General features: G+C 47.6%; 1 protein-coding gene across 20 annotated transcripts in view; it reads left to right on the top strand.

The window, feature by feature from the left end:
• The window catches only part of Cacna1d (calcium voltage-gated channel subunit alpha1 D), a 428745-nt gene that overhangs the window by 323570 nt on the left and 80751 nt on the right, over positions 1–24424 (top strand). For 12 of the 20 annotated variants that reach the window (XM_076931328.1, XM_076931316.1, XM_076931317.1 and 9 more), the window contains exons 9-15: positions 2886–3055; positions 16411–16498; positions 16768–16827; positions 17840–17866; positions 21578–21738; positions 22936–23161; positions 23250–23457. In XM_076931328.1, coding sequence (XP_076787443.1) covers positions 2886–3055; positions 16411–16498; positions 16768–16827; positions 17840–17866; positions 21578–21738; positions 22936–23161; positions 23250–23457 — 940 coding nt within the window. The remainder of the gene's footprint in view (positions 1–2885; positions 3056–16410; positions 16499–16767; positions 16828–17839; positions 17867–21577; positions 21739–22935; positions 23162–23249; positions 23458–24424) is intronic. The other 8 variants (XM_076931320.1, XM_076931332.1, XM_076931327.1 and 5 more) reach the window with 1 other exon arrangement.

Raw genomic sequence — 24424 nt, 5'->3', positions numbered from 1 at the left:
TATTTATCAGCTGCAGCACGATCAGATGTACTTGTTTGATCAACTTCCAATGTTCGGGTATTTTTGTTTCACTAATTTGTTTTTTTTAAATCTGTAATGTAAAGAACATTAAGTTCCAAAAGTCAAAACAGTACAAAGTGATTCACTTGGGAAAAACACTGCATCCTTTATCACTTCTCCCCCTCCGTCCTGCCCATTGTTTTCTTCTGTTTTTAAGTGCGTGTTCGGGAGAGGGCAGGAAAGAGGGTTGTGTGCCTCTGTGCACAGGCAGGTACCATGTGTGCATGCAGAGACAATGCCAGCTGCCCCCTCTACAAAGTTTGCCATTTTGGCTACTCTGGCTGGTCAGCGAGTCCCTAGAATCCATCCGTTCCTGCTACCCCAGCACTGTGGTTACAGGCCTGTAACCACACATGCCTGGCTTTCCTCCTTGAATACCTGCCATCCAAACTCAGGACCTTATTCAAGCACTTGACCCACCAAGCTCTCTCCTCAGACTTCCAACCTTGTGCTCTGCTCTTTCAGATGCATCAGATAGAAACATGTCATCTTCCTATCCCTCCTCTTTCATGGGCAAAGGGCAACGTATTATATGCACATTTTTGTACAAACACTGTTATATTTTCTCTTGTTCACACACCACAATATTCTGGACCCAGACAAGTAGACTCCTGGAATGTAACTGTTTTCAGACTTTCTGGTCACTTGCAAAGATCTTATCATTTCTACCAGTAACTTTATTCAAATAAACGTTTGCAATAGAGACTATCATTTAACTTCTTGGTAATAAGCCTCCTTAGAAGATGGTGGAATTCTATTTAAATGGAGTAATCCATTTTGTCATCCCCTGAGGTTGATCCCAGATGCAGTAGACTGGAGGAGAGACTGGGGACAGGAGGAGGAGGTAGTAGCGGGAAGCCTTGCTTTCCTATGAATAGACAGAGAGGTACGGGTACTAGCATTATTCTGAGAAGCCGTCATTACAGAAGGGTTTTAGGCATGCCTGCTTAAAGTGTACTTTACCACAATGGGCAAGAAACCTAAGAGGCAGGTCTATAGTTCTAGTGTAAACCGGTAAATGTGATGTTAAAGAATTTTTTTTTTTAATTCTTAGCTGCACAGGGTGACATTTAGCTAACTTCTGTCATCATTTTTTAAAGAATTTGGATCATGTGTGAATCCAGAAGAACATTGTTAGTAGAAAGTAATCTACATTTAGTGTGGTAAGACCAGAAACAAAACATGACAAAGGTCTGTCCCAGGGTCCTTTTTGATAAATAATGGAATTGAAGACCTATTTGATCTTATATTTAAGAAAACATTGTCTCTTGCAGCTTCCTGTGGGTATGTTTCATGCAGGTCTTCTGGGTTTTGTTCAAGGATATGGCTCTGGATTGACTTTAACTCTTGGAGTTGCGACCGACTTGGAGAATGTCCCAGGCTGACCTGTGCATTGCTTATGCTTATTAGGGAAGCTCTGCTGGTCTAGAAACCTCATCTGTCCTCTGCATCTGGTTATGTTAGCAGCAGGGCACAGCCCTCCAAGTCTCCTTTGCATTATCCCCAGGAGTGCTTTGGGCTGGAGATCAGAGCATATGTCCTGCTCACCCTACAACCCTACCCACTCCATCTTGTGTGCTACACCTGGAACCTCCCACAACTTTGCAGAGGGAAAAATGGAGATGGGATGGCCCTACCAGGGCCAATGATAGTCCTGAGGTCTGAATGGTCAAGAGAATCAGGGGCAGTGAGTAGGAGCCTTTTCTGAGAACAGAGAGAAACACTTGTGCAAAATTTCCAGTTTTGCTGGATGTTTAGGTACCCATTCAACCCCTAAAAGGTCTGGAGTTGAGGGAGGGGCATGAGGAGAGAGAGTAGGAAGTTGGCTTGATGAAAGCAGCTCATTCCCTTTGCCAGAGTTAGTGAGGTCATGAAAGGGAGCTGTGCTGGCTTTGACTTGGCTAGCAGGTGGGTGGGAAACTTCAGTACCTGTGTCAGCGTGCTGGGGGCTGTGTATAGAAGCCTCTCTGCCTGTCCTAACAGCTTTAACTGTGTGCCCCAGACCCATAATGCACATAGCTTGGATCCTATTAACAGTTAACAGTTGGACATGCACAGGGTCCCTTGGATGTAAAAACTGGGCAGTCGTATACCTAACTCTCAGACTTGCCTGAGCAGGTGTGGGATTTTATGTATGTGTGTAGATACAGGGTTATGAGGTCGCAGTCAAGGGAGGCAGAGAAGACAACAAACAGTTGGGGACACTTGTGTATCTGCCAAAACCTTCCCAGGGCAGGTGTTTCTATAAACAGGCAAAGGGTTGCTCTACCTCCCCACCTTCTGCAGGGCAGGCTGGGAGAGATCATGGCCAGAGAGAAGCAAAGATTAAAACAAACATGAGTATTTCCCCAGTACTAGAGGTCCTGCCACAGAAGGGAGACCTGGGCTGTAAGACAGGTTCATTGGATCCCTGCCCACTGCTCTGGGTGTTCTCTTTGACCTCAGCTTGGATCACTTAGTACCTTCCTTGAGAAGTGGGTGGCCAGCTACCAAAGTGAGTGCAGAGAGTAAACACCCGACTTTGACAGCCCAGGATGCCTTAGGTCTGGGCTTTCTATCATGGTCCTGAGGAGCGTGTACCTTCTAATAAATCATGCATGTGTGTATGTCAGTGTGGTCTTTGCAACTCTGATGCTCACACTGCTGCTTTAGGGAGACAATGTCTTCTGTTCTGTGCACGTGTGTGGCTCTTCAGCTGTGTTCCTGTCATTGTACTCAAAACTGTGTGCCCTACCGTAAGACCACTGCACAGCAGGGCACACGGCTCGTGGCACAGGACCCCATGGATATCCTAACGGGTCCTTTGTTCTTTTTGCCCCTCTCAGAGAATTCTCAAAGGAAAGAGAGAAGGCTAAAGCACGTGGAGATTTCCAGAAGCTTCGGGAGAAGCAGCAGCTGGAAGAGGATCTCAAGGGCTATTTGGACTGGATCACCCAGGCAGAAGACATAGATCCTGAGAATGAAGAGGAGGGTGGCGAGGAAGGCAAACGAAACAGTAGGTGCTGTCCTTCCTTGTCTTGCGCAGACAGACCTGCTATGTAATTGATATGCTGCAGTGTACCCCCATGCCCTGGGCCTCTACCCCTGGGCTGTGAGTAAAATACACCTTCCCAGTTTCCCCCTCCTGTCTGCCTGTTCACGTCACAGAGAGAATAATGTGTCTGTGCACACTCTGGGTCTCCATCTGAGTTATGGGGTTTGGGGTCATATGTAAGATGGCTTTCTAGTTGAAGAGGGCCACCATTTGCATTGTGGACCTTGGGAACTCAGTAAGCTCGTTTCTCTGTGGGCCTAGAGTAGAGGAAGATACATCTCAACTTAAGGCTATAGGGGAGGGCATGTGGTTTTCCTTCCCTCAGTGCGTAGTAATCCACTTACACATGGCTTTGAGGAGCAGGTCTCTTCCACCTCTGTGCTATGTGAAATGGCCCCCTCCAGTTTTCTCCACACTGAGGCAAGTGCTTAGCTCATCAGGCTGGGAAGAAACCAGCTGATTGTAGTAGGTAGTTGTTAAGAGGCCTGTGAGTGAGTCAGTGCTTGCTGCTTTGTAGCCCACCTGCCTGGGCTCCACACTGTGACACCAGGCACCCTTAAGTGCTTTCCGCAGGAGGCAAGGCCCGATAATCAGTCAGCCACTGGAATTAATTGCTTGTGCCGATCACAGAATCTCTCTAACAACACACTTTTCCCACAGATGTGCTCTTAGTCTTCCTGGGAGCATTTGGGGCTTGGGTAAGGTTAGACATTGACATCTAACAGTGCGTTTGACTACAATGCTCCTGATTTGTTTCTGTTCTGGAATAGTTGATAGCAAAGATGAAGAACACGTTTCAAGAACAATGTCCCTCCAAGGGCCTGGGAAACCAAGGCTGGTCCTACCATGTAGAAGATAGTGAGCAAGCTCTTGCTAAGCAGAGCCCTTGGGAGTCATGGTTGCTTCCTCTTTAGATACACTGTGTTAGTCAGGGTTCTCTAGAGTCACAGAACTTATGGGTAGTCTCTATATATTAAGGGAATTTGTTGATGACTTTCAGTCTGCAGTTCAACTCCCCAACAATGGTGAGCAATGGCCATTGAATGGAAGCCCAAGGATCTAGTAGTTGCTCAGTCCCACGAGGCAAGCAGGTGAAGAAAAGAGAGTCTTCCTTCTTCCAATGTCCTTATGTAGGTCTCCAGCAGAAGGTGTGGGCCAAGATTAAAGGTGTGTGCCACCACACGTGGATCTGGGTCTTGCTTTGTCCCAGATGACCTTGAACTCAGAGATCTCCTTGCTTTAGTCTCTTGGGATTCATGGCCACTATGCCTCAAGATCTCCATGCCAAGATCCAGGTCAGAAACGTGTATCTCCCAGCCTCAAGATTAGGATCTCAGGTGAGCCTTCCAATTCTGGATTGTAGTTAATTCTAGATATAGTGAAGTTGACAACCAGGAATAGCCACTACACACACTCACAAATGAATACAGCCATTGCCTGAGGTCACACAAAGGACAGTGGATACCTCAGGAGCTATGATGAAGATCTAGGACAGATGGGGCCACTTGGCATGGTCTGGAAGGTTGGTGTCTATGGAAGAGCAGTTCAGTGTGAGGAGAAAGCTCCATCCTAGGACTACCATGAATGCACAAAGGCCATGTTCTGGGACTCTGTTGGGTTGAGCACAGTGCATTTGAAGAGCAGAGTGAGCCGCAGTCTGCAGGTCAGAAGAGGCAGGCATGTGCCTCTTTTGGAAGCAGAGCACAGAGAAGACCAAGCTAAAGAGACCCAGGGTAGAGGGACTCAGCACAAGTGGCCATGGTGTCCCTTCTAGTCTGTGACTCAAGCTGCCTTGGGGACAGTATTTCAAGCTGTTGTGGGTCTTTGCGACTGCCTGTACAGTTGGTGTGCTGAGGGGGACTCTGCAGGTTGTAGCCTCTTGCCAGTCTGTCACTGCTCACTTCATGAGGGAGGGGCCAAGGCCTCGATGTGTGAGGATGAGGAGACTGTTCCCAGGGCAAAGCGACATAGTGGGGGACTTTCTGGGGGATGATGGGGTATCAGTGTCTTGCACACGAGATGAGGGTTGACAAGTGGGTGAAGGTATGATGTCTGCATTTGCTGATGTGTGTGTTGTGATCAGACAGAAGGGCATAGGCACAGCTACCCTAGGGAACAAGCCCACCCAAACCCCAAAGGCCTGCATAGGACTTGCATAGCTTTACTGTGGCTGATGACGCTCTCAGGCCCAGCTGCTGGTGCCTGTCTTAGATTGCTTTCTATTGATGTGATAAGACACCAAGACAAGAAAGCAACTAGGGAGGAAAAGGGTTTATTTCGGCTGACTGCTTATTATATAGTCTATCCAAGAGGGAAGTGAGGGCAGAGAAGTGTAAGGTAGGAACCTAGAGGCAGTGAGTGAAGCCAAGGACATGGGGAACAATGGTTGCTTGCTCCTCCTGATTTGCTCAGTTTGTTTTCTTATAGACCCCAGGACCACCTGTCTAGGGATGGTGGCACCAACCGTTGTGGGCGGGACCCTTCCATATCAATCATCAGTTAAGACAGTGCCCCCAAAAGACCAGCCCATCAGTCAGACTGACGGAGGTGATTCCTCGGCCGAGTTTCTCTCTTCCTTCCTTTCTTTCTCTCTTGACTCCAGCTTGTGTCACGTTGACAAAAACTAGCCAGTTTAGAGCATATGTAGCCTTTTCTTCATTTGTAGCATCAACCTGTGGAAGCCCTGTTTCACCCTCATAAGTTTAAAACACAGTGTGCCATGTATAATCAAGAGAAAGGATGGTCTCCTGTTCTCAGCCGTGCACCTTCTTTTCTGGTTTTAATGTGTCACACAGATGGCCTCTTGCATGCCATTGGCTTGCCATGTCCTTGTTGATCCATGACTAGATATATACAGTAATCAGCCTCTCAGATCAGCACTGTTTATCCAGGTAGAGATTTTTATTTTAATTTTTTAATGACCTGTGCTACGAAGCATGGTTTTTCCTGGACTTAATATCTTCTGGTGGTCCTAAAGGGATCATTGTTTTATGTGAGGATGGCATCGCCTGTGTCCTATCACTTTCTGTAAAGAACATGACTATGAGATGACCAACCTATGAAGCTGTCGCTGTATTGACAGACCAATGGGCTACTCTTAGAGCCCAGGAGGTCACAGTGACGCTGGAGTGCAAGAGTGGGCATGAAGGAAGGCTTGTGGGACTCCACTTCTGGTTTCTTGGGGTTGCTATCAGGGAGCCAGTGTGAAGTCAGGCATGCAGGGAAGTGCTCATAGTATCTGCTCTCTGGTCTACAAGTCATGGCTGAGTCTCCAACCCTGACTGTACCTTACAATCTACCCAAGGATCTGATAACTTTCACTCCCTGGCTCAGAGGCCCTAGTTGTTTAAGCAGATGGCAGGGGACCTCTCTTTGTGTGCTTTTGGGAACTCTAGTTAGGAACCTCTGAGTCTTGACCTTGTCAGTGGCTGAATCTCCCACTGGTCTAAGAATTGTCTGGAGAGCCCAATTCTAGGTATGTGGTGCTGATGACAGGGAAGTCTCCTGTGAGCATCCTTGGACTACTTAAGATATCCACAGTGTAAATTTGCTTTAGAAAGCTGCTACACCACAATTAATTGAATAGACAAAATTATCTCAGAAGTTATCTCCTGAGCATTTGGGGAATTTTCAAGGATAATTTATTTAACTTTTTTTGCTGAGCTTCAAATTTCTTTAAGAAACCCTGCCAAGTCTGTGGTGTGTGTGTGTGTGTGTGTGATTTTTTTTGACATGTACAGCTGCTTCTTCATGAACAATGGTGTTATTCTAGGGCTATTAAAGTCTGGAAGCCTAAAATTCTATTTTAATCTCTTCTCATTGTCATGATTAGATTTTTTTATATTAAAAATAATGAAACCATTTTAAAAGGGAGCTCATTCTAAAATTCTGACCAAATGAATCAGGGTAGCCTTATTGTGGGGACTCTTAGGAACTAGTAATTCCTCTAAGTAGTAATAATTGATACCCAAAGAAAGGAGAAGGTACCTGCTACCCCTGATGCTCACAGGAGTACCTGACTGCCTCACAGTCCCTCATTGGTCCCAGAGTGACTGCCACTGTCCACCCACCTCTCATTGCTTCTTCTACCATGGACCTCAGTGTGGAAGGTGTCCTGGATGCCTGCCTGGTTGGTGCTACCTGCTTTTTGTTTGTTTGTTTTCCTGCACTGGTTTGTTTCAGGGGTCAGCAGAGAGTCAAGGGTGGTGTAGCTGTTTGCAAATGAAAGTCATGGTGGTTTGCTGACCTTGCTTTGAAAGACTGTATTTGAGGAATGTAGCTCAGTGGGTAGAGTGCTTGCCTGCCATGCACAAAGCCTTGGATTTAGTCCCTAGCACCTTATAAACTGGTCATGGTATGCCATAATCTCAGCACTGGAGAGATGGAGACAAAGTTCAAGTTTACCTTTGGAGACCAGCCCCAGGGTGTATAAAAATCCATCTCAAAAAAAAAAAAATCACATTTAATTTTTTTAATTTATAAAACAGGTTTTTATCACAAAGTATCCCAAAGAAGTTTAGAAATGAAAATATTCCACTAAAAGCCATAGAAGAAACAGCAGCAGTAGGCGGCTCATGATAAATACATATCCAGGTCATCTGCCCTCTCTGGAGGAGCAGCTGGCAGTGTTGTGACGGGGGAGATGGATGGGAGGGCCAACCCTGGGGTCAGAGGTCTGATGCAGTGCCCACTGTCTTGGGAACAGTCATCTTCCCTGACCTGCTCTCCCCTGGGATGATTAAATCAGCACATGGAGTGTGGCATTCATCACAAGTTTAAGCATTCTGGTATTTATTTACTCAAAGGTCACAGGGCGGTGATTAGCATTTATCAGGCATTTTGTGTGTATCAGATGCTGTTCCTGGGTCTATGGGCACATGAGTTCTTATTCCTCACACTGCTGTGTGAGACAGGAGCTTGAAGGATAGTCTCCCGAGGCTGCACAGTCGTGAAGCGCTGCTCTGGGGTTTGAACCCACAAGTGTTGGTGCTCTGGGTAGCAGTGGGAACCTGGGAGAGTGGGGCCTAACAATGAGGTGGAGTAAAGTCCCGTGCAATAGCCAGCTTTAGTCAGGGCGTCAGGCAGTTTATACTCTGGGGGTTAAGAAGAGTCGCTTGAGTAAAGTGTACAGTCAGAAGGACAAGGCACGCAAGGCAAAACCGTGCTTTTCCACGGGGGAGATAAACAAATCACAAGCTGTAATGAATAGTCTGAAGTAAGCTCACTCCTATGTGCTACACCTGGGAGGGGCCCAAAAGCCCATTCCAAGAACAACCCACATTATGGAGGCATGGAGGTTACAAGACTCTTGTCTTAGTTACTTAGAGTTTTCTCACAAGGTCTCAGAAATCTTCCACAGCTTTCTTCATGGAGTGTGTTCCAACTCACGAGTGTTTGAACATTTGTGTCATGTGCTTCTGGGATAGGTTGGGGAGGGGGAACTTGCTGAGTGGAGAAAGCACGCCCTTTGTAGAAATGTGGTAATCCCACCAAGGTCCATGTTCGCGTGCCTTTGCCTGCTCCAGCATGGCCCCTGTACTGCCTCCGTACTCCCATTTCTGAGCATGTACAACGTAGACTCTACTTTGGAGGTTGGCTAGCTAGCTTGGTATAAGTTTATAAACACAACAACACTGCTAGGTGTCCAAGAGTCTGTGACTGTTTCCCTTGTGACCCGATGACCATTAGGAGAGCTTTAGTAATGGGGATGCTAACAGTTGTGGGTGGTCATGTGTCGCTGGAGCCAAGCACATAGCTTATCTTAACTTGGTCCCATTTACTTCTTCCTCCAGCAACCCCACCCCAGGAAGTATATTCAGGCCCAGCCCTTGCTAACCTCTCACAAGTAAGCATCACTGGGTAACCAATCCAGGTTCCTACAGCCAGTGAGGTACAGTTGGAGTGAGAGCAGGGTTGTCAGAGTCCAGAGCCTACTTTCTTCACTGCCAACTGCCCTGTCCCAGAGAGCAGCCCTGGTTGACATCACACTCGCAATCCACACCCAGAGCCTTGACTCCCTGAAGGACACTTTCCTTAAGCTTGTTCTTAGAGGCAAGGACAAACAGGAATCCTGTGTCCCCAGCTCGCTAGCAGACTGCTCACTTAGAATAGGTTCTTCGGGACAGGTTAACAAATGCCCCCATCCCTTCATATTTTGAGCTATAGACTCCTAGCTGGGAAGAGGGGGTGGCAAATGAGGTGTCTCAGACCTCTGTTCTGCACTGGGACCAGCTGTTGCAGCCCGCCTGCCTGCTTGCCTGCTAGGCTGTCCTGTTTGTATTGCTCTTGCTGCCCTCTGCTGTCTGGTAATGGAATTGCCTGTGTTCAACCTGAAGGGGTCACCGTGGCTGATTTGCTAAGAGAGGATAAGAAGAAAAGGAAGTTTTGCTGCTTTCGACAACGCAGGGCTAAAGATCATGGTAACTTGCTGAGGTGTTCTTGCTCTGTGGAGGCTTCTTGCGTGCCGTTATGGTTTCCTCTCCTTGCTCACAGGCACTGCGTGAGCTGCATGCGCTGTGTGGTACGTTTGGAAAATGCCTATGTTTTAATTGCTTGGTTTCTCTGATGCTTGGTCTTTTTGCCTTTCCCTCAAACGTGTGACATCACTAAGATGGCACCTTTTTGTTTGCGCTGTACCTATGAAGAAGCATCTGAACCAACTGAGGTAGCTCATTTGATTCAGTGTGAATATTCTTAGCCTGGGAGACACGCTTTGAAATGCTTTTCCTTAAATGATGCTTTAAAAGTTTAAACTGTTTAGAAATTCCAATAATGTTATTTGACTGATTTTTTTTTCCAGGCTACATGTTTCAAATTGCTTCTTGGGCGTCACTGGCTCGTTTACCCAAGGCCATGCTAAAGCTAGTAGTCTCAGCTTCAAGAGTAAGGGCGGTAAAACAGAACAGAACCATCTGGGGGCACACAGTTCTCTTCAATAAATAGCCTTATTTGGGAAATATAAAGTTAAATATAAAGTTTTATCCTAAATAATGTTCTTCAGACCCCTTACCCAGTCCTCAGGCCCCTTGTCAAAGCATTCAGAATCATTAACATATAGATGTTTATGACAAGAACTGGTTCCTTGCCCAGCTGTCTATGCGTCACTGCTGTAGTTGGGTAGTAGCACAAACTTTGCTTGGATATACTGGCACGGCCAGCTTAGTGCTGACACCAAGATGAACCCCAGTCAGAAAGAGGAAAAATCTTTGAGAAAACATAGACTGCAGAGGCAGAAAGCCAGCTGCTCGCCAGCTGCTCGGACAGAAGAGGGACACACTGCATGGTTTTGTTGCAGTGTAAGAATGCTGATTTCAGAGGTTAAATGAGGTTGTCTGTGTTAGAATCCTAGCCTCCTCAGAAGGCCTGAAGAGGAAAGGCATCAGGGGATTGTCAGATGGGAAAACATTTGGCTCACAGGACCCCAAAAGCACTCTATAAAGCTTAGACACCAAGATAGGCCAAGGATGGAGCTGACCTGCTTGGTTTTAGTATTTACAGTAGGCTGATGAGCAGGAGAGCAGTGCCTTGGGGGCCTCTGTCAGGAGAGGTGAACCCCTCCTAGGGACCACTCTCCTCAGTAGCAGCTTGGCCTCTGTGGTCTTTTAAAGATGCTTGTGATGGACCCAGAGAGGAAGCCACCTTATCTCTTTAAGGAAACCGGCTTCCCAGAGTGAGGAATGACCTTCTATTGATGAGAACAAAGACTGACTCCGCTGGAGACGGTGGGGCGGGAACCTTGTGACAATGTTGTGCCACCTTTTCCACTGTAACAAAGAGAGTAGTTTTTCTGGGCACAAATCTCGGTTCAGACCTGGAAGCCTTGGTCTGACCTTGACCCACATTTCCTAAGATGAGTATGGCTGCCTCACAGAAATCCCTCACCCTGTGTGAGCAACACGAATTACCACAAGTGTGTACCGGTGCCTTCAGGGGCCACCTGGGACTTTGGGGGGTAGCCGGGTTGGCACAGCATGTTCCTGCACATGCTTGCCATGAAAATGATACAAGAACAGAAAAGCTCAAGATCAGACCCCTTGTCCCTTGGGAAGGGAACACAATTCTGCCACTGATAAGTTGTCTTGCCCCTTTCCTTGAGAAGCTTGAGCAGCTCAGAGGAAATGCCTTGCCCTGAGTGTGGGAGAAAGCTTGTGCTGAGAAGAGATAAAAGGGTCTGGAAAGGGGGCTCCTTGGTAAGCCCTCGCAGGGGTCTGGAGTTCGTGCCCAGCACCAACACAGTATAGGTCGCAGGCACCTGGAGGTCCAGCTCCAGGGCATTTTATGTCTCCTTCTGTATACATGTGGTTACGTTTACACTTAACATGCATACAAAAATTTTTCAGAAGGTAAAATAATTTTAAAACCAAGCCGCTCAGAGCCCCAGGACATCTATGCAAGCAGCTGCTATCCTGACAGTTTTCAGAAGGTCTGCAGAAGAGCTCTGTGTGGCGTATGAGAAGCCTTCTTTGGGGGCTGCTGTGGAGGCTCAGGGGTCTCCTGGGGATGACTTAGGCTCTCGAGGAGCCACTCATAGGTTGTATTCTATTTCCTGGACATTAAGCCTAGAGAGGACTTGGATTCAGGTTCTTCTGGGCAGGCCGCAGAACGCCTGACTTCCTGAGAGGGTGGGCAGTGGCTTCCCAATGCTGCTTAAGTCCTGGTCTCCTTGAAGGGCTGGGAAAATGTCTCCTTAAGGAGATTTCAATCCTTAAGGGCTGGTAGCAAATCCAGACAACTGTGGGTGTTTCTATTCTTGCTGATAGCAGGTCAAAGGTAAATGGATCCTGGAGGAGATACTGTCCTACCGATCAGGTAACACAGACACAGCGAACACATGTCCCTTGTTATGTGATGTTGAGCCTCAGGCTTTCCTGACTGTTCTTCTGGAGTCTTTGACCTCGCCGAAAGAAGTGATCTGGTGAATTTCATTCCAAGGTGCTACCTGGTTGAACCCATGCATACATAGACTTTGTGTGTGTGTGTGTGTGTGTGTGTGTGTGTGTGTGTGTGTGCATGCATGCATATGTGCAAGCATATACATTTGTATATGCCTGCCTCTGAATTTGCACAGCTGACAGATATGGTTGAGGATCACGTTGTTTATAGAGTAATAGTTGATGAGGAATTATCTGTGCATTGGGTAAAGATACTAGGTTTTGTGCTTGAGAAATGTTCATCCTTTGTTTATTTTGTGAAGTACAGTTCACAGTGGCAGCCAGGCCTGGTATTCCATCTTAAGGAAAAACCAGTGACCTGCCTCCTCAGGGAGTGGCTCCAGGTAGAGCCTGACCTAGGCTGTCTATGCCACCAAGGATGTGCTAGGCAGTTTCCCTAGCATCTCCCCACCCACAGCTGCATTCAGGTTCCTCCCAGCTCCTCCCTACCCTCCCCCGCCCCCAGCTTCTAGTGCTCTCCTGGAGGTCCTGTACCTGAAGTAGAAACAGACTTGCAGCTTCTTCCTATGCAGATGGCCCTAGTGTGTTCCCGTAGTGGGTGACTGGCATCTGCAAACAACATGAGGCTCTGAGAGGTCTGTCTGCATTTTAGCAAAGCCCAGGTACTGACTGCTGCTGGAGAGAGAAGGACAGTCACTCCATACGATGCCATGGAGGCCTTAGGAGAAAGGCACCTATCCCTGAGGACTTGCCTGAGGGTTTATTTCATGAATTTTTGTAATTCCTCCTGTTTTGACTTTTACAAAGTCAAAATAGTCACCAGTAAAGCTTGCTAGTATCTCCAGGAACTGGGCTGGTCTCCTGGGTATGGTCTGTAGACATGGGAATACTCAGTAGCATTTAAGCTTGTACCAAGCCTGTAGCATACCAGTCCATTTGAGCATCTATACTGAAACTGCAGGTTTGGCATGCCCCATAGGGATGCACGCCGAATGGGATGGGAGTGAGCTTTCAGCACTGGAGCTGTGGATCCCTGTGACAAGTCATCTGCTTGGTCATCTGAGCAGTCACATCCTTTGCTGTGTACTTCCAGAAGCCTCTTCTAACCATTATGGATTCTTCTGTCCTGGTTGTTTTTAACAACCTTTGAGAACCTTTGAGGATTAAGTGAAGGAAGGAGGCTCTACTCAGTCACTAATGTGAAAGTAAATGTGTGGTGTGTAGTTGGGTTGAATAAAATGCTTAATGTAGAAGCCAGGCCTTTAGCCCCACCCCAGGCAGCCCTACAGCCCCACCCCAGGCAGTCCTACAGCCCCACCCCAGCCAGCCCTACAGCCCCAGCCTAGCCAGCCCTACAGCCCCACCCTAGCCAGCCCTACAGCCCCACCCCAGCCAGCCCTACAGCCCCACCCCAGCCAGCCCTACAGCCCCACCCAGGCAGCCCTACAGCCCCACCCTAGCCAGCCCTACAGCCCCACCCTAGCCAGCCCTACAGCCCCAGCCAGGCAGCCCTACAGCCCCACCCTCTGCAGGGGGTGGGTGGAGCTGAGCACAGGGCTGCCCAGCTCAGGCCCCTTGCTCAGACTGAGGAACCTGATCTTGACCAAAAGGTTCAAGCATACATTGTCTCATCCTCTCCCTTCCATAGCCCCAGTGACATCATTTTGGAATAAACTCCACACTCCTGGGGACTCTGTCAATGACTGTGCCTGAAGGGTTGCTGTCCCTACAACAAGCTAAATTAGACAGTAACTCCTCTTAAGTAAAAAGATACCCAGAGTGGTAGCCCAAGCTAACTCAGAAGTAATATTTGTCTGTTCATACTAGATACTTCTGGACAGTAATGGGTGGGGCCTGGGCAAAATGACCCCAAATTGGGATGCTTTGCTTTCAGAGATCCTCTGGAGAGTTTCTCTGATACAATTGGCAGAGTCCATGCTTGGGCACCTTGCTCATGACCTGGAGCTAGGACTGACAGCCAGTGTGCCTCATCCTGTTCAGTCCTGCCTGCAGCCCTGAGGCAGATGCTCGTAACCATACAGATGGAGACACAGAGACTGGGAGAAGTTAGGCCACAGGTGGACGTTAAACCTAGGGCACTGTCCTACCACCCCTGAGAATGAGTGGGAGAGCCTGAGGCAGGGGGCCCTCTTCACCCTCTGTGCAGCCTGGCCTCAGGGTTATACAGTTCCTAGTGTCGGCTGCCATTCACGGTGTGGGGGTTTGTCTTCTGCCTTTCTGTCTGCACAGTCTTGGAGAGCAGCTAGTAAGAGTCGCTCACTAATAATTGTCATAGAGTCAGAAATGTAGAGTGATGTGTCCCCTCCTTCGCAGGCTGGCTCTCACCTACCCGCCTCCATCAGATTACCTGGGATCTGAAGCTGCAGGTGTGAAGAGCAATGCCACGCACTGGTGGCGGAATGAGCCAAACCTCCAGAGAGTAAAAGCCACAAGATTTTGTCTTTTCAAAAGTTTACTTCTGAAAACTAGTATGTTTCAGTATGATAAATATGAGAATTGTGGGATACTTAATACAGATAGTATTCAGTACTAATGGCCCTGAATGTGTGGTTCACACCGACATTTTATCATTAGGAAATTGAAGTTCAGAGAGAGGCAGAAGTTCTCACGAAGTGAGTGGGGCAGAGCAGGGCCTGGGGCTTCCCCTGAATGCACAGCACTCGTTAAGCTACCTCAACCTCAGAAACCACCAACTATCCCAGGTCACAAAGAGAGGGACTCCCTGTGGGATCTGAAAAGAGCTTCCAGTGTGGGTTTCTTCACCTGTCACTACAAGGGCAATTTGCAACAAGCTACTGCATTGACTTTTACAACCTAGTCTTACAGACAGGGGCATTGGGACAGACAGAAGGGGGCTGTGTGTGCACATGCATGTGTGCACGTGCATGTGTGCACGTGTGCGTGCGTGTGAGTGTGCATGGGTGTGTGTGTGCACGTGTGTGTGTGTGTGTGAAGTGCTTGCTGAAGGATGTTCTTCTGTCAGATGATGAGACTTCCTGATTTGTTTCTTTCCCTGGTTTTTTTTCCCCTCCATGAGTTCCAAAGTGAAAGGTTTGTAGTTGGTTGCTTTGAATGCAAGGAAAAGGAACAGGAGAGTCCCAGGAGTGTAATCAGTCTGTATTCGCTTGCCCTTTGCTTCTGAAACCTGGGCCTGAATGTGCCAGGATGTAGCTGCTAAGCCTCCCACAGGGACAAACTCAGCTTCTTGAGTGTTCACAAAGCAAAGGGCCTAGGGACTTCCCTTCCTGCCCTTGGGAAACAGGACTCTCTGACCTCTGGGTCTATGAGTCAGGTCTCACCTTTATCCTTGCAGTGAGCTTTATCTCTCTCCTCAGCAGGGATGGCAGCCACACAGCCAGTAGAGAGAATAAGCCCCACCCCCCAACCCCCAGTCTGCTGAGTCTCACAGTGTCCACCACAGTTCTGAAGGCACTGCTAACAGGTTTGCAGATGAAGCTCGAGGTGCCCTTGCTCAGGAGCAGGGCTTTCATGTGGGTAGGGTAAGGTTCTGAACACTGGGATTCTGCCTCAGGAAAACAATGTACATGTATTTAGGTGGCTTTTCCAGTTTCAGTTTCCCTGCTTCCTCTCTCAGCTCCGCCCCGATTCCCAGCGTAATCAGACATCTCTTCCAAGAGCATCTTGCACAGACCCCTGAGGAAGCTCCATTCAGGGCCACCTGCCCCTCACCTTCCAGATGCCACATGTCAGGTGTTGGCTCTGGGGGATCCCTGGGCCCCCAAGCACTAGTAGGCCAGTTTTACATTTCTGCCACTTCTTCTAAGAATCCTGACATGGACACAGGGCTCAGAGACTTCAGACCTGGGAATGAAGTCACCCCTGCCCTGCTCCGTGATTACAAGAGCGCTCACCTGCTCTTAGCTCCAAGCGCTTGCTTCCTGCTTCCTGAGTGCCCCACTGCTGGCTTATTTGAGGAGTACCTTTCCTATGTTGGCCTTACTGGCTCAGTGGAACGTAGACATCCAGTCAACTGCCACAGACTGAGTGGAGCTCCTAAAATGTTTGTCCACGTGTCTTCATGAACTGCCTTCCCCAGCTGTAATAGCTTGTGCTGTAAAAAGTCTCTGTGAGCTGTGGACTAATCCCTGATATACAGGAAGGGGCCATGGAAACATTTCCATACGGAGGTATTTGTATACCTTCTCTGTAGTGCTGTGATATGGAGAGCAAACCTGTGCCAGGCCTCTTTTCTTGGGAAGCATTTGGGTCACTAGAATTGTCTCTTGCAGGTGATATTGACTTTCTCTGCAGCTCCTGAAGTAAAGGCTCAGCCTGGCGCTCCTGATAGCCCTCCTTCCAGCTTCCTGAGAGTCTGCCCCTGGCCCACTGCCTGGCACACCATGACACAGCATGCTGTCTAAAGCCTTTTCTTCTCCCCCACAGCTAGCATGCCCACCAGTGAGACTGAATCTGTGAACACGGAGAACGTAAGTGGTGAAGGCGAGACCCAGGGATGCTGTGGAAGTCTCTGGTGAGTGTGGAGGCTGCTGGTCCTCCTTATCCCACTTTAGAGATGCTAACGCTGAGAGGGTACCCCTAGAGGGCATCGGAGTCCTAGGGCTCTGGTAGGAGATCAGCTATACTCTAATAGGCTGCCTCCAGCCCTTTGGTACCCCTCCTCCTATACCAGGCCTGTTGGGGCATCCCAGCATCTCACATGCCTCTGCCTGTGAAGTTGTCCTGCTGAGGCAGGGCATGGAAAGTGTACTATTTAACCTAGCCACCCACTCTGTTCATTAGGTGCTGGTGGAAAAGAAGAGGCGCGGCCAAGACTGGGCCCTCTGGGTGTCGGCGGTGGGGGTAAAGGCTGATTTCTCCTCCCACTTGGGTTTGGTATCTGTGCTTTGAAGGAAGAGCTGGAATGGCAGAGTTGCTGACTAGAATGTGCCACATACTTAAATCTTCCTTCACCCATGGGACCTTCCAATCTCATCCCCTCAGCTGGACCCGGAGGCCCTGCCCTCCTCTGCTCATGGCCCTGTGTTTTGGAGCTGTGTGTGCACTGCCCTTTTCTAACCACATGGGGCGCTGTCCTGTTGAGTCTCCCAGGCTTCTCCCTAGATGACTGGGCTGCAGTAGCAGGGGTTGGGGGCAGCAATGCAGAATGTGCTAAGAACTGCCTGCTTCGGGGAGCCCTGTGCTGAGTTGACTTGTTTGCTTCGTGCCTGCATTGTTTACATCTTATTCCTGTAAAGGACGGGTGTCATCTTTAAGAGAACTCAGCCTCATTTGGGGCAGAGGTTCATAAAAATGACACACACACTATTGTGAGGTACTGTGTGAGATGGCTCACGGAGGGATTTCACTCCTGTTCTCCTGCCCTGCCCTCTCTATGACACGAAGTCGGCTGGGAATGGATTTGCTGTCCCCATTTTACAGATGAGAGCACTGGGCTTCGCAAGGCATGCTGTGTCCCCATCCTCACCCATGCTGTGATCACAGGAGCTGGGATCCTATTCCGACAGGAGCAGCAGTGGCTGCTGTTGAGATTAGGGTTGCAGGCCACAGAGGCCTGGCAAGCTGGCTTCCGCTGGAGGGAGGGGAAGAAGGACCCCACACCTGTTCATGGTCACTCTGGAAACCTGAGCCTTCTCTCCTGCCTGGGCCCTCAGGGGGGTGCCCCGCTAACCTCCTGGCACACACTCTTAGCTCCTTGACATCTGCTCTGGCCTTAACCCAGCTGGCCAGCTGTAACCATGGGGGACCAGAGTTCTGGCTTCTGTGCATGGCTTCAGCCATCTCTGCTTCAGTGATGAGCACCTGTACTGAGCCTTCCAAATGGGAGTCTTAACACTGTTTTCTTCTCTTTCAGCCAGGCCATCTCAAAATCCAAACTCAGGTCAGTTCTTTGAGTTTTCTTTCTCTTACTTGCTTTCTTCTTTTCCCTTTCTTTCTTTTTTTCTGAGAGCTTGTATTAGGCTTTTTATGTTATGTTTTGAATCCTGACTTTTACATAGAATTGACCTGAAATTCTGACTTTTACATAGAATTGGTCTAGACTTGAGTTTAAACACAGCTTCTCAAATTTCAGTCAGTCTTTAAGTATTACAACCTTGCCATGAGGAAGCAGGAGCGTCAGCTTTTACACCAACACATGAGCACGTTCACCTCCTTATCAGTCCTCCAGTCACTTCTCAGAAAGACTTTCCACAAAAGAAGTTTCAAGGGGGGCTGAAGAGATGGCTCAGCGGTTTACTGGCTGCTCTTCCAGAGGTCCTGAGTTCAATTCCCAGCAACCACATGGTGGCTCACAACCATCTGTAATGGGATGCCCTCTTCTGGTGTGTCTGAAGACAGCAACAGTGTACTCATATTCATTAAATAAATAAATAAATAAATAAATCTTAAAAAGAAGGAGGAGAAGGAGGAGGACGAGGAGGCTCAAGAGGCCTTAGCCTCACATAGTAGTATTCAGGTTCCAGCCCTGGATGCAGGTTGCGCATTCACTGTGTAAGTTTCATCTTACCATATGCATTTTATATACTCTCTTATGTGTTCTTTTCAGTTAAAGACATTTCCCTGCTGTATGTAAAGAATAATCGTAAAACTAAAAATAAAACCTAACGCTGTAGGAAAACTCTAGAAGATAACAGAAGAAGCATTGTGACCATAGGTTAGACAAAGACTTCTTAAAATTCATTGCCCAATATGTGATCCATATTAGAAAAAAAATGATAGATTGATCCCCATAAGAATTTAAGCATCTAACTTTATTTTTATTATGAAATAAAAGGAATATGCCACAGACCCGATTAAAAATATTTGCAAACCACATTTGATAAAAGACTAGTATCTAATATGAAGAGAATAATATGTAGAGACAGTGTTAATGAGAAGCAATCCTATAAAACTGGAAAGAAGGCTCCAGCATGCAGGTCACGAGAAGAAAACTGTATGATATGTAACCATGTAAAACAAGCGTGGTTTATTAGGAAATGCAAGTTAAAAGTGTACCTTGATACCACTGCACACTGATGTAAGTAGATCCCATTCAGATATCTGGTGATGCCAAGTTCCAAGGAGGACGTTGCTGGATGTTTTGTGTGCAGTGCTGGCAGGCATGTTATATGACACAATTATTTTGAGAAGTAGTTAATAGTTGCTCTCAAATCTACAGTAATGGTATGACCTAGCAATTCCAATTATAAGGTATTTATGTAAGGGAAAGAAACATACATAAAAATTATATGTGTTTATAGTGGGTTTATTCATAATTATTTTAAAATAAGAAATAATCCAAATGTCCATCAAATGGTAAAGTGAGCAGATCAGTTGTGATTTATCCATGTGGTGCAATACTTCTCAGTGACAGGGAGAAGGAAGAACTACTGAGAGGGCCACTGACAGGGCTTAGTGGAAAAGGTACTTGCCGTGCAAGCCAGGTGACCTGAGTTCTAAACCCAGAACACACAGAAGGGTGGAGGAGAAGCAACTCAAGGCTGTCCCCTGACCACCACATACATGGCACAGCATGTGCACCCTCTACACAACACATATTATATGCACATGTACACATACATTACTTTTTTTTTAATTGCTGATAATGTAGCAATACTGATGAATCTCAAAAAACATTTTGGGGTAAGGAAAATAAAGCCTCAAAATGATACGTATCATGATTCTGGTTCCGTGGCTCTCTCGTAAACAGAGCAATGAGCATAGAAGACAGACCAGCAGTTCTGAGCTGGGGATGGGGCTATGAATGAACTCATAAGACTGATGGAAGTGTTCTATATCCTGACAGAGCGTAGAGCTAAAAACAAACAAACCTGCTGCAAGTAATTTTAGCTCAACCTGAGTCTGAATAAAAATTAGTGAGTTGTTTTGTGGGTCACAAAAGACCATAGCAATGCTTCCTAATTTGGCATCTGCCTCTCATCCCCTGCCTCAGCTTTTGACATTCTTCCCGAAATCTGCCCCTACTCTGTAGCCATACTGGACTGTCCTGTCCTCATAGGTGTCTTGTCTTGGTGTCTTCACCTCCAGGATCTTTGGCCTGACGTTTCCTTCATGGAGACTTGGAGTTGCCTCTTAGTCATTGAGGTCCAGCCCTTCTCTTAAAGCTGGGACTAGACTTGGTATGAATTTGCAGTTGTCATTTACCCATGGCCCTCCATGCCTATCAAGGCCACCAACCCTGGAACTGTGCCATATGTGTCTCCAGTTACCAGTACCAGACACCTACATAGCCAGTGTTCAGAAATGCAGACTTCCATACCACCCACACACATAATTGAGGCCAGGAGAGTCAGGCTTGCAGTGCTACATTTCCAGGGCATAGACACTGAGGCCTTCTAGATATCGAAGTCACTTGTACCTTATCACTACTGTACAAGATAGACCCACCAAGAATAGCATTTTGGGACCACCTTACTTATGTGCGTGGGATCAAGTGTCCCAGGAAACTCAGCTGTGAGCTGTTAAGAGTCCTCAGAGTTGTCTGTGCCGGTTATTTCATTAAAAACTGCAGAACAGAATAAAAACAAGGCACAGCTTGCCGGGTCCAGGTCTACTCGAAGCCTCCACATTGCCCGTCCTTTGCTGGCATCCTGGATTCCATGTGTTTCGCATAGCTACTATGTAGCCAGTTGGGGCTACATTGAGGCAGCCTAGATTTTCCTAGGTCATACCTCTAGAGGAAGTGCCCTCCTTCCTGACACTGAGGCAGCATGGCCAGGAGAAAAGGGACTTTGCAGCCTGGCTGGTTCATTCCTAGGTTTTAGGGTACTGAACAGCAGTCTGGTCCCTAATTGTCCACTTGTGGTAGGGAAATGGGGAGTGTTTTCCAAAAGGAGACAGGCAGAGGGAGAAAAATGTCTTCCTCTAATTACAAACAGAGAGGGAAGGTGGGCAGGGACATGTCACATGTCTGTTTGGTTCTGCTCATTTTATTTTTATGAAAACACGATTCAATATTGGATGTTCTCCTAAAGGTATATTTTGAGCATTTCTAGTTAGGAAGGGCACCTGGTGACTCAGCACGAAGACACATGTCCCACTCGGCTTTGACACCTACGAGGCGCCAGAGGAACGGCAGAGATCTGAGAAAGGATTAAAGGCTTCCCTAAAAAGAGAGCTATGGTCATGGATTGCTTCTCTGCCTAAAGATTTCTATGTAACGATTAAGCTGCTACACAAGACACATGTACTAAGCTGAGTGGTCTTGCCCCGCTGCCCTTAACAGATCCCATGCTACACGGTGCCTACAGGAGCTTCGTGTGTGCCGGTGCAGTCTTGAATCTTCTCATAAGTCTATGGATGTCTGGGTTCTCTAACCCACTTGCAGGCTGCATATGTCAGACCCTGCAGTTATTTATAGCCAGCGGAGGGGAAGTGAGAGCACGATTCCTTCACGATTATACTTTTTAAAGCTCTATGTTCAGACTGACAGTTTATATCATGGGGCCTCTTCTTCACTTCTGTGCTGGTGGGTCCTGTCGTTCCTGCCTAAGCTATATAGTCGGAACCATTATTACTCATAAAGTCGGTTGGCCTCTGAGATGCCATATTCACCCATGGTCTAGGGAGAAATGTTTGCTTGTTCTTCTAGCCGTCGCTGGCGTCGCTGGAACCGGTTCAGTCGCAGGAGATGCAGGGCTGCTGTGAAGTCTGTGACGTTTTACTGGCTGGTGATCGTCCTGGTGTTTCTCAACACTTTAACTATTTCCTCTGAGCACTACAACCAGCCAGACTGGCTGACACAGATTCAAGGTATGGCCAGAAGGTGTTCCTCTTTTGTTCTGAATTGAGATGCTTGCGGCTAACTACTGGTCAGTCAGTATCCAACTGTGGCGGGGTAGGGTAGTAGGACCATTCGGACTCAGGCAAGCCCCAGAACATGTGTACAGCCTACACCATGCAGTGTCCACTAACTTATACCCCAACCTTGAAATAGCCCAGGACCCAGGAATTTGGGGTTAGTGGGCACTTCTCCCTGCCACACTAGAAGAGTTACCCTCACTTTAGTATTTTTGGTTAGTGATTTTGATTCTGCTACTTTGAATAACTAGAACAGTACATGGAGGTCATCTCCAAAAGAGCCCGTGCTAGACCAGATGGTTTAGAGCTCTTGAGCTGTCTTCTGTCCATTCGATTCTGCTACTCTCAGCCTAAGGGGCATCGTTGTTTGTTAACAACAACACCAAAAAAAAAAAAAAAAAAAACAGCAACAAAAAACAAGACTTTGGAACTTTGGAGATGGCTAGGTAAGCAAAGTGCCTGCTATGTAAGCATGAAGGACCGACTTCAGATCCACAGAACTCCCATGTAAATAGCTAAGCCTGGCAATGTATATCTGGAACCCTAACTCCTTGGGGGAGAGAGGATCATTGGGACTAGCTTGGGTTCAGTGAGAGACCCTGCCTTGGGGGAATACAGCAGCGAGGGATAGGACAGAACATGCAGCATCTTATTTGGCCCCAGCACATGGTCACCTCTACATGCATGTGTTCATAAGCCACACATACACACACCCCATACAAGTAGAGAAAGTAAATAAAAACTAAAACCTGACCCTAGGGTGCTATAAGAGGTCACTCCTCAAGGTCAGTTTCAATTGTTTATCTATTTATGTATTTTGTCTTCGTGTATGAGGAAGTATGTGTAGAGATGGGGTGTTTAAAAAAAGTGTAGTATGATCCTAATGCAGAATCTGCAAAGAGTTTAGCAGTGAGAGCTCCAGAGATTCACGTAATAAATGTCTCCACCATTTTATAGTCAGTGAAATTGAGTCCCAGAAAAAAAAAACAGATAACTTCTACAGACCTACATCTGGTGCATGCCCAACAACAGTAAGGATGATCCACATTGCCAGTGTAGCAGGGAGACGGGATGAGAGCGTCTGTATCTGCTGTGGGCACTGAAGAAGGAGGCAGAGACTCAGAGCGCGCCTGCCCCTTGTCTTTCCAGATATCGCGAACAAAGTCCTCTTGGCCTTGTTCACCTGTGAGATGCTGGTGAAGATGTACAGCCTGGGCCTCCAGGCTTACTTTGTCTCCCTCTTCAACCGCTTCGATTGCTTTGTGGTATGTGGGGGGATCACGGAAACCATCCTGGTGGAACTGGAACTCATGTCTCCCCTGGGGGTCTCTGTGTTCCGGTGTGTGCGCCTCCTGAGGATCTTCAAAGTGACCAGGTAAAGACATGGGCATGCTGGCATTTGCTCGGCTGTTCCCTCCCTCGCAGGACTCTGGCCTTACCCCCTCCCTCCTCTTGACTCTCAGGCACTGGACTTCCCTGAGCAACTTAGTGGCATCCTTGCTAAACTCCATGAAGTCCATCGCCTCCCTGCTGCTGCTTCTCTTCCTCTTCATCATCATCTTCTCCTTGCTGGGGATGCAGCTGTTCGGTGGGAAGTTTAATTTTGATGAGACTCAAACCAAGCGCAGCACCTTTGACAACTTTCCTCAGGCACTCCTGACTGTGTTCCAGGTGAGCCCTCCCACCTTCCCACACCCTGGAAGCACCGTCTGTGAGCAGGAGCCAGAGAGCCAGAGCCCTTGCTTGCTTGGGTCTGCCCAGAGCTTAGCAAGGCACAAAGATTCCATCTTATCAATCACTTCAGCCCCATGGTCCTCTGGACAATTTTGCATCATGTAACTTACTCATTTGATGGCAACTTCCAGCCACCTGTTTGTATGACAAGAAGACAAACCAAAACACTTTTTGTTTGGTTTTGTGAGAGCTCTGGGAAATAAAGCTCTAACATCTTCTTGTTATTCACTAGTTTGTTTGTTGGCTCTCTTAAATTGCAAGGCATGTTTGCCATCCTAGTTACAATAGACTCGAGCCAAGAAGTGAATTTTGAAAGAGCAGCTAGGCTGTCTTGATGTGTAGTCAGAGGAGTCTGGGTGGTAGGGGCTGTGCCTGCCTCTGCTCTTTTCCTGGAGTGAGGGTACAGGCTCCGAAGCTGATTGTATGGCGGGGCCTCTGACAGTGTCTCGTAGAGGTCTTGCCACTGGAAGAGTGGCACACGAGAGACAGTGCTACCCATGGGCTGGGGTACACTGAACCCTCCGTTCATGCTTTCAGCCCCTGCCCTGGAAGAACCTCACAGAACAGTTTACAGTGGTACCCACCTACTCCCTCCCACCTCCCAGTTTTCACATGTGACCAGCAAAAATCTAGTCCTGCTGCAGAGGCAGAGCATCATGGGTAATACAGTAGTTTTTTCTGTCCTTGATGCTGTGACTTTGATAAATCACTAATCCTTTTCTGAAGGGACAGAGTATAGAGAGAATGATCTCAAAGGTATGTCACACTGTCATTTGAGATGCATAGAATTACTACTATAGGCCAGGATTACTTAAACATTTTGCTGCTTGCAACCATTTTTTTTTTTACCCGAGAAGATTTTTATAATGTTATGTATATTGGTGTATGCATGCATTTGAGTATA

The sequence above is a fragment of the Arvicanthis niloticus genome, chromosome 3 (genome assembly GCF_011762505.2).
Source record: "Arvicanthis niloticus isolate mArvNil1 chromosome 3, mArvNil1.pat.X, whole genome shotgun sequence".
Classification (NCBI taxonomy): Eukaryota; Metazoa; Chordata; class Mammalia; order Rodentia; family Muridae; genus Arvicanthis; species Arvicanthis niloticus.
The sequence above is the reverse complement of the archived record's forward strand: the minus strand, read 5'-3'. Positions and strand labels throughout refer to the sequence as shown.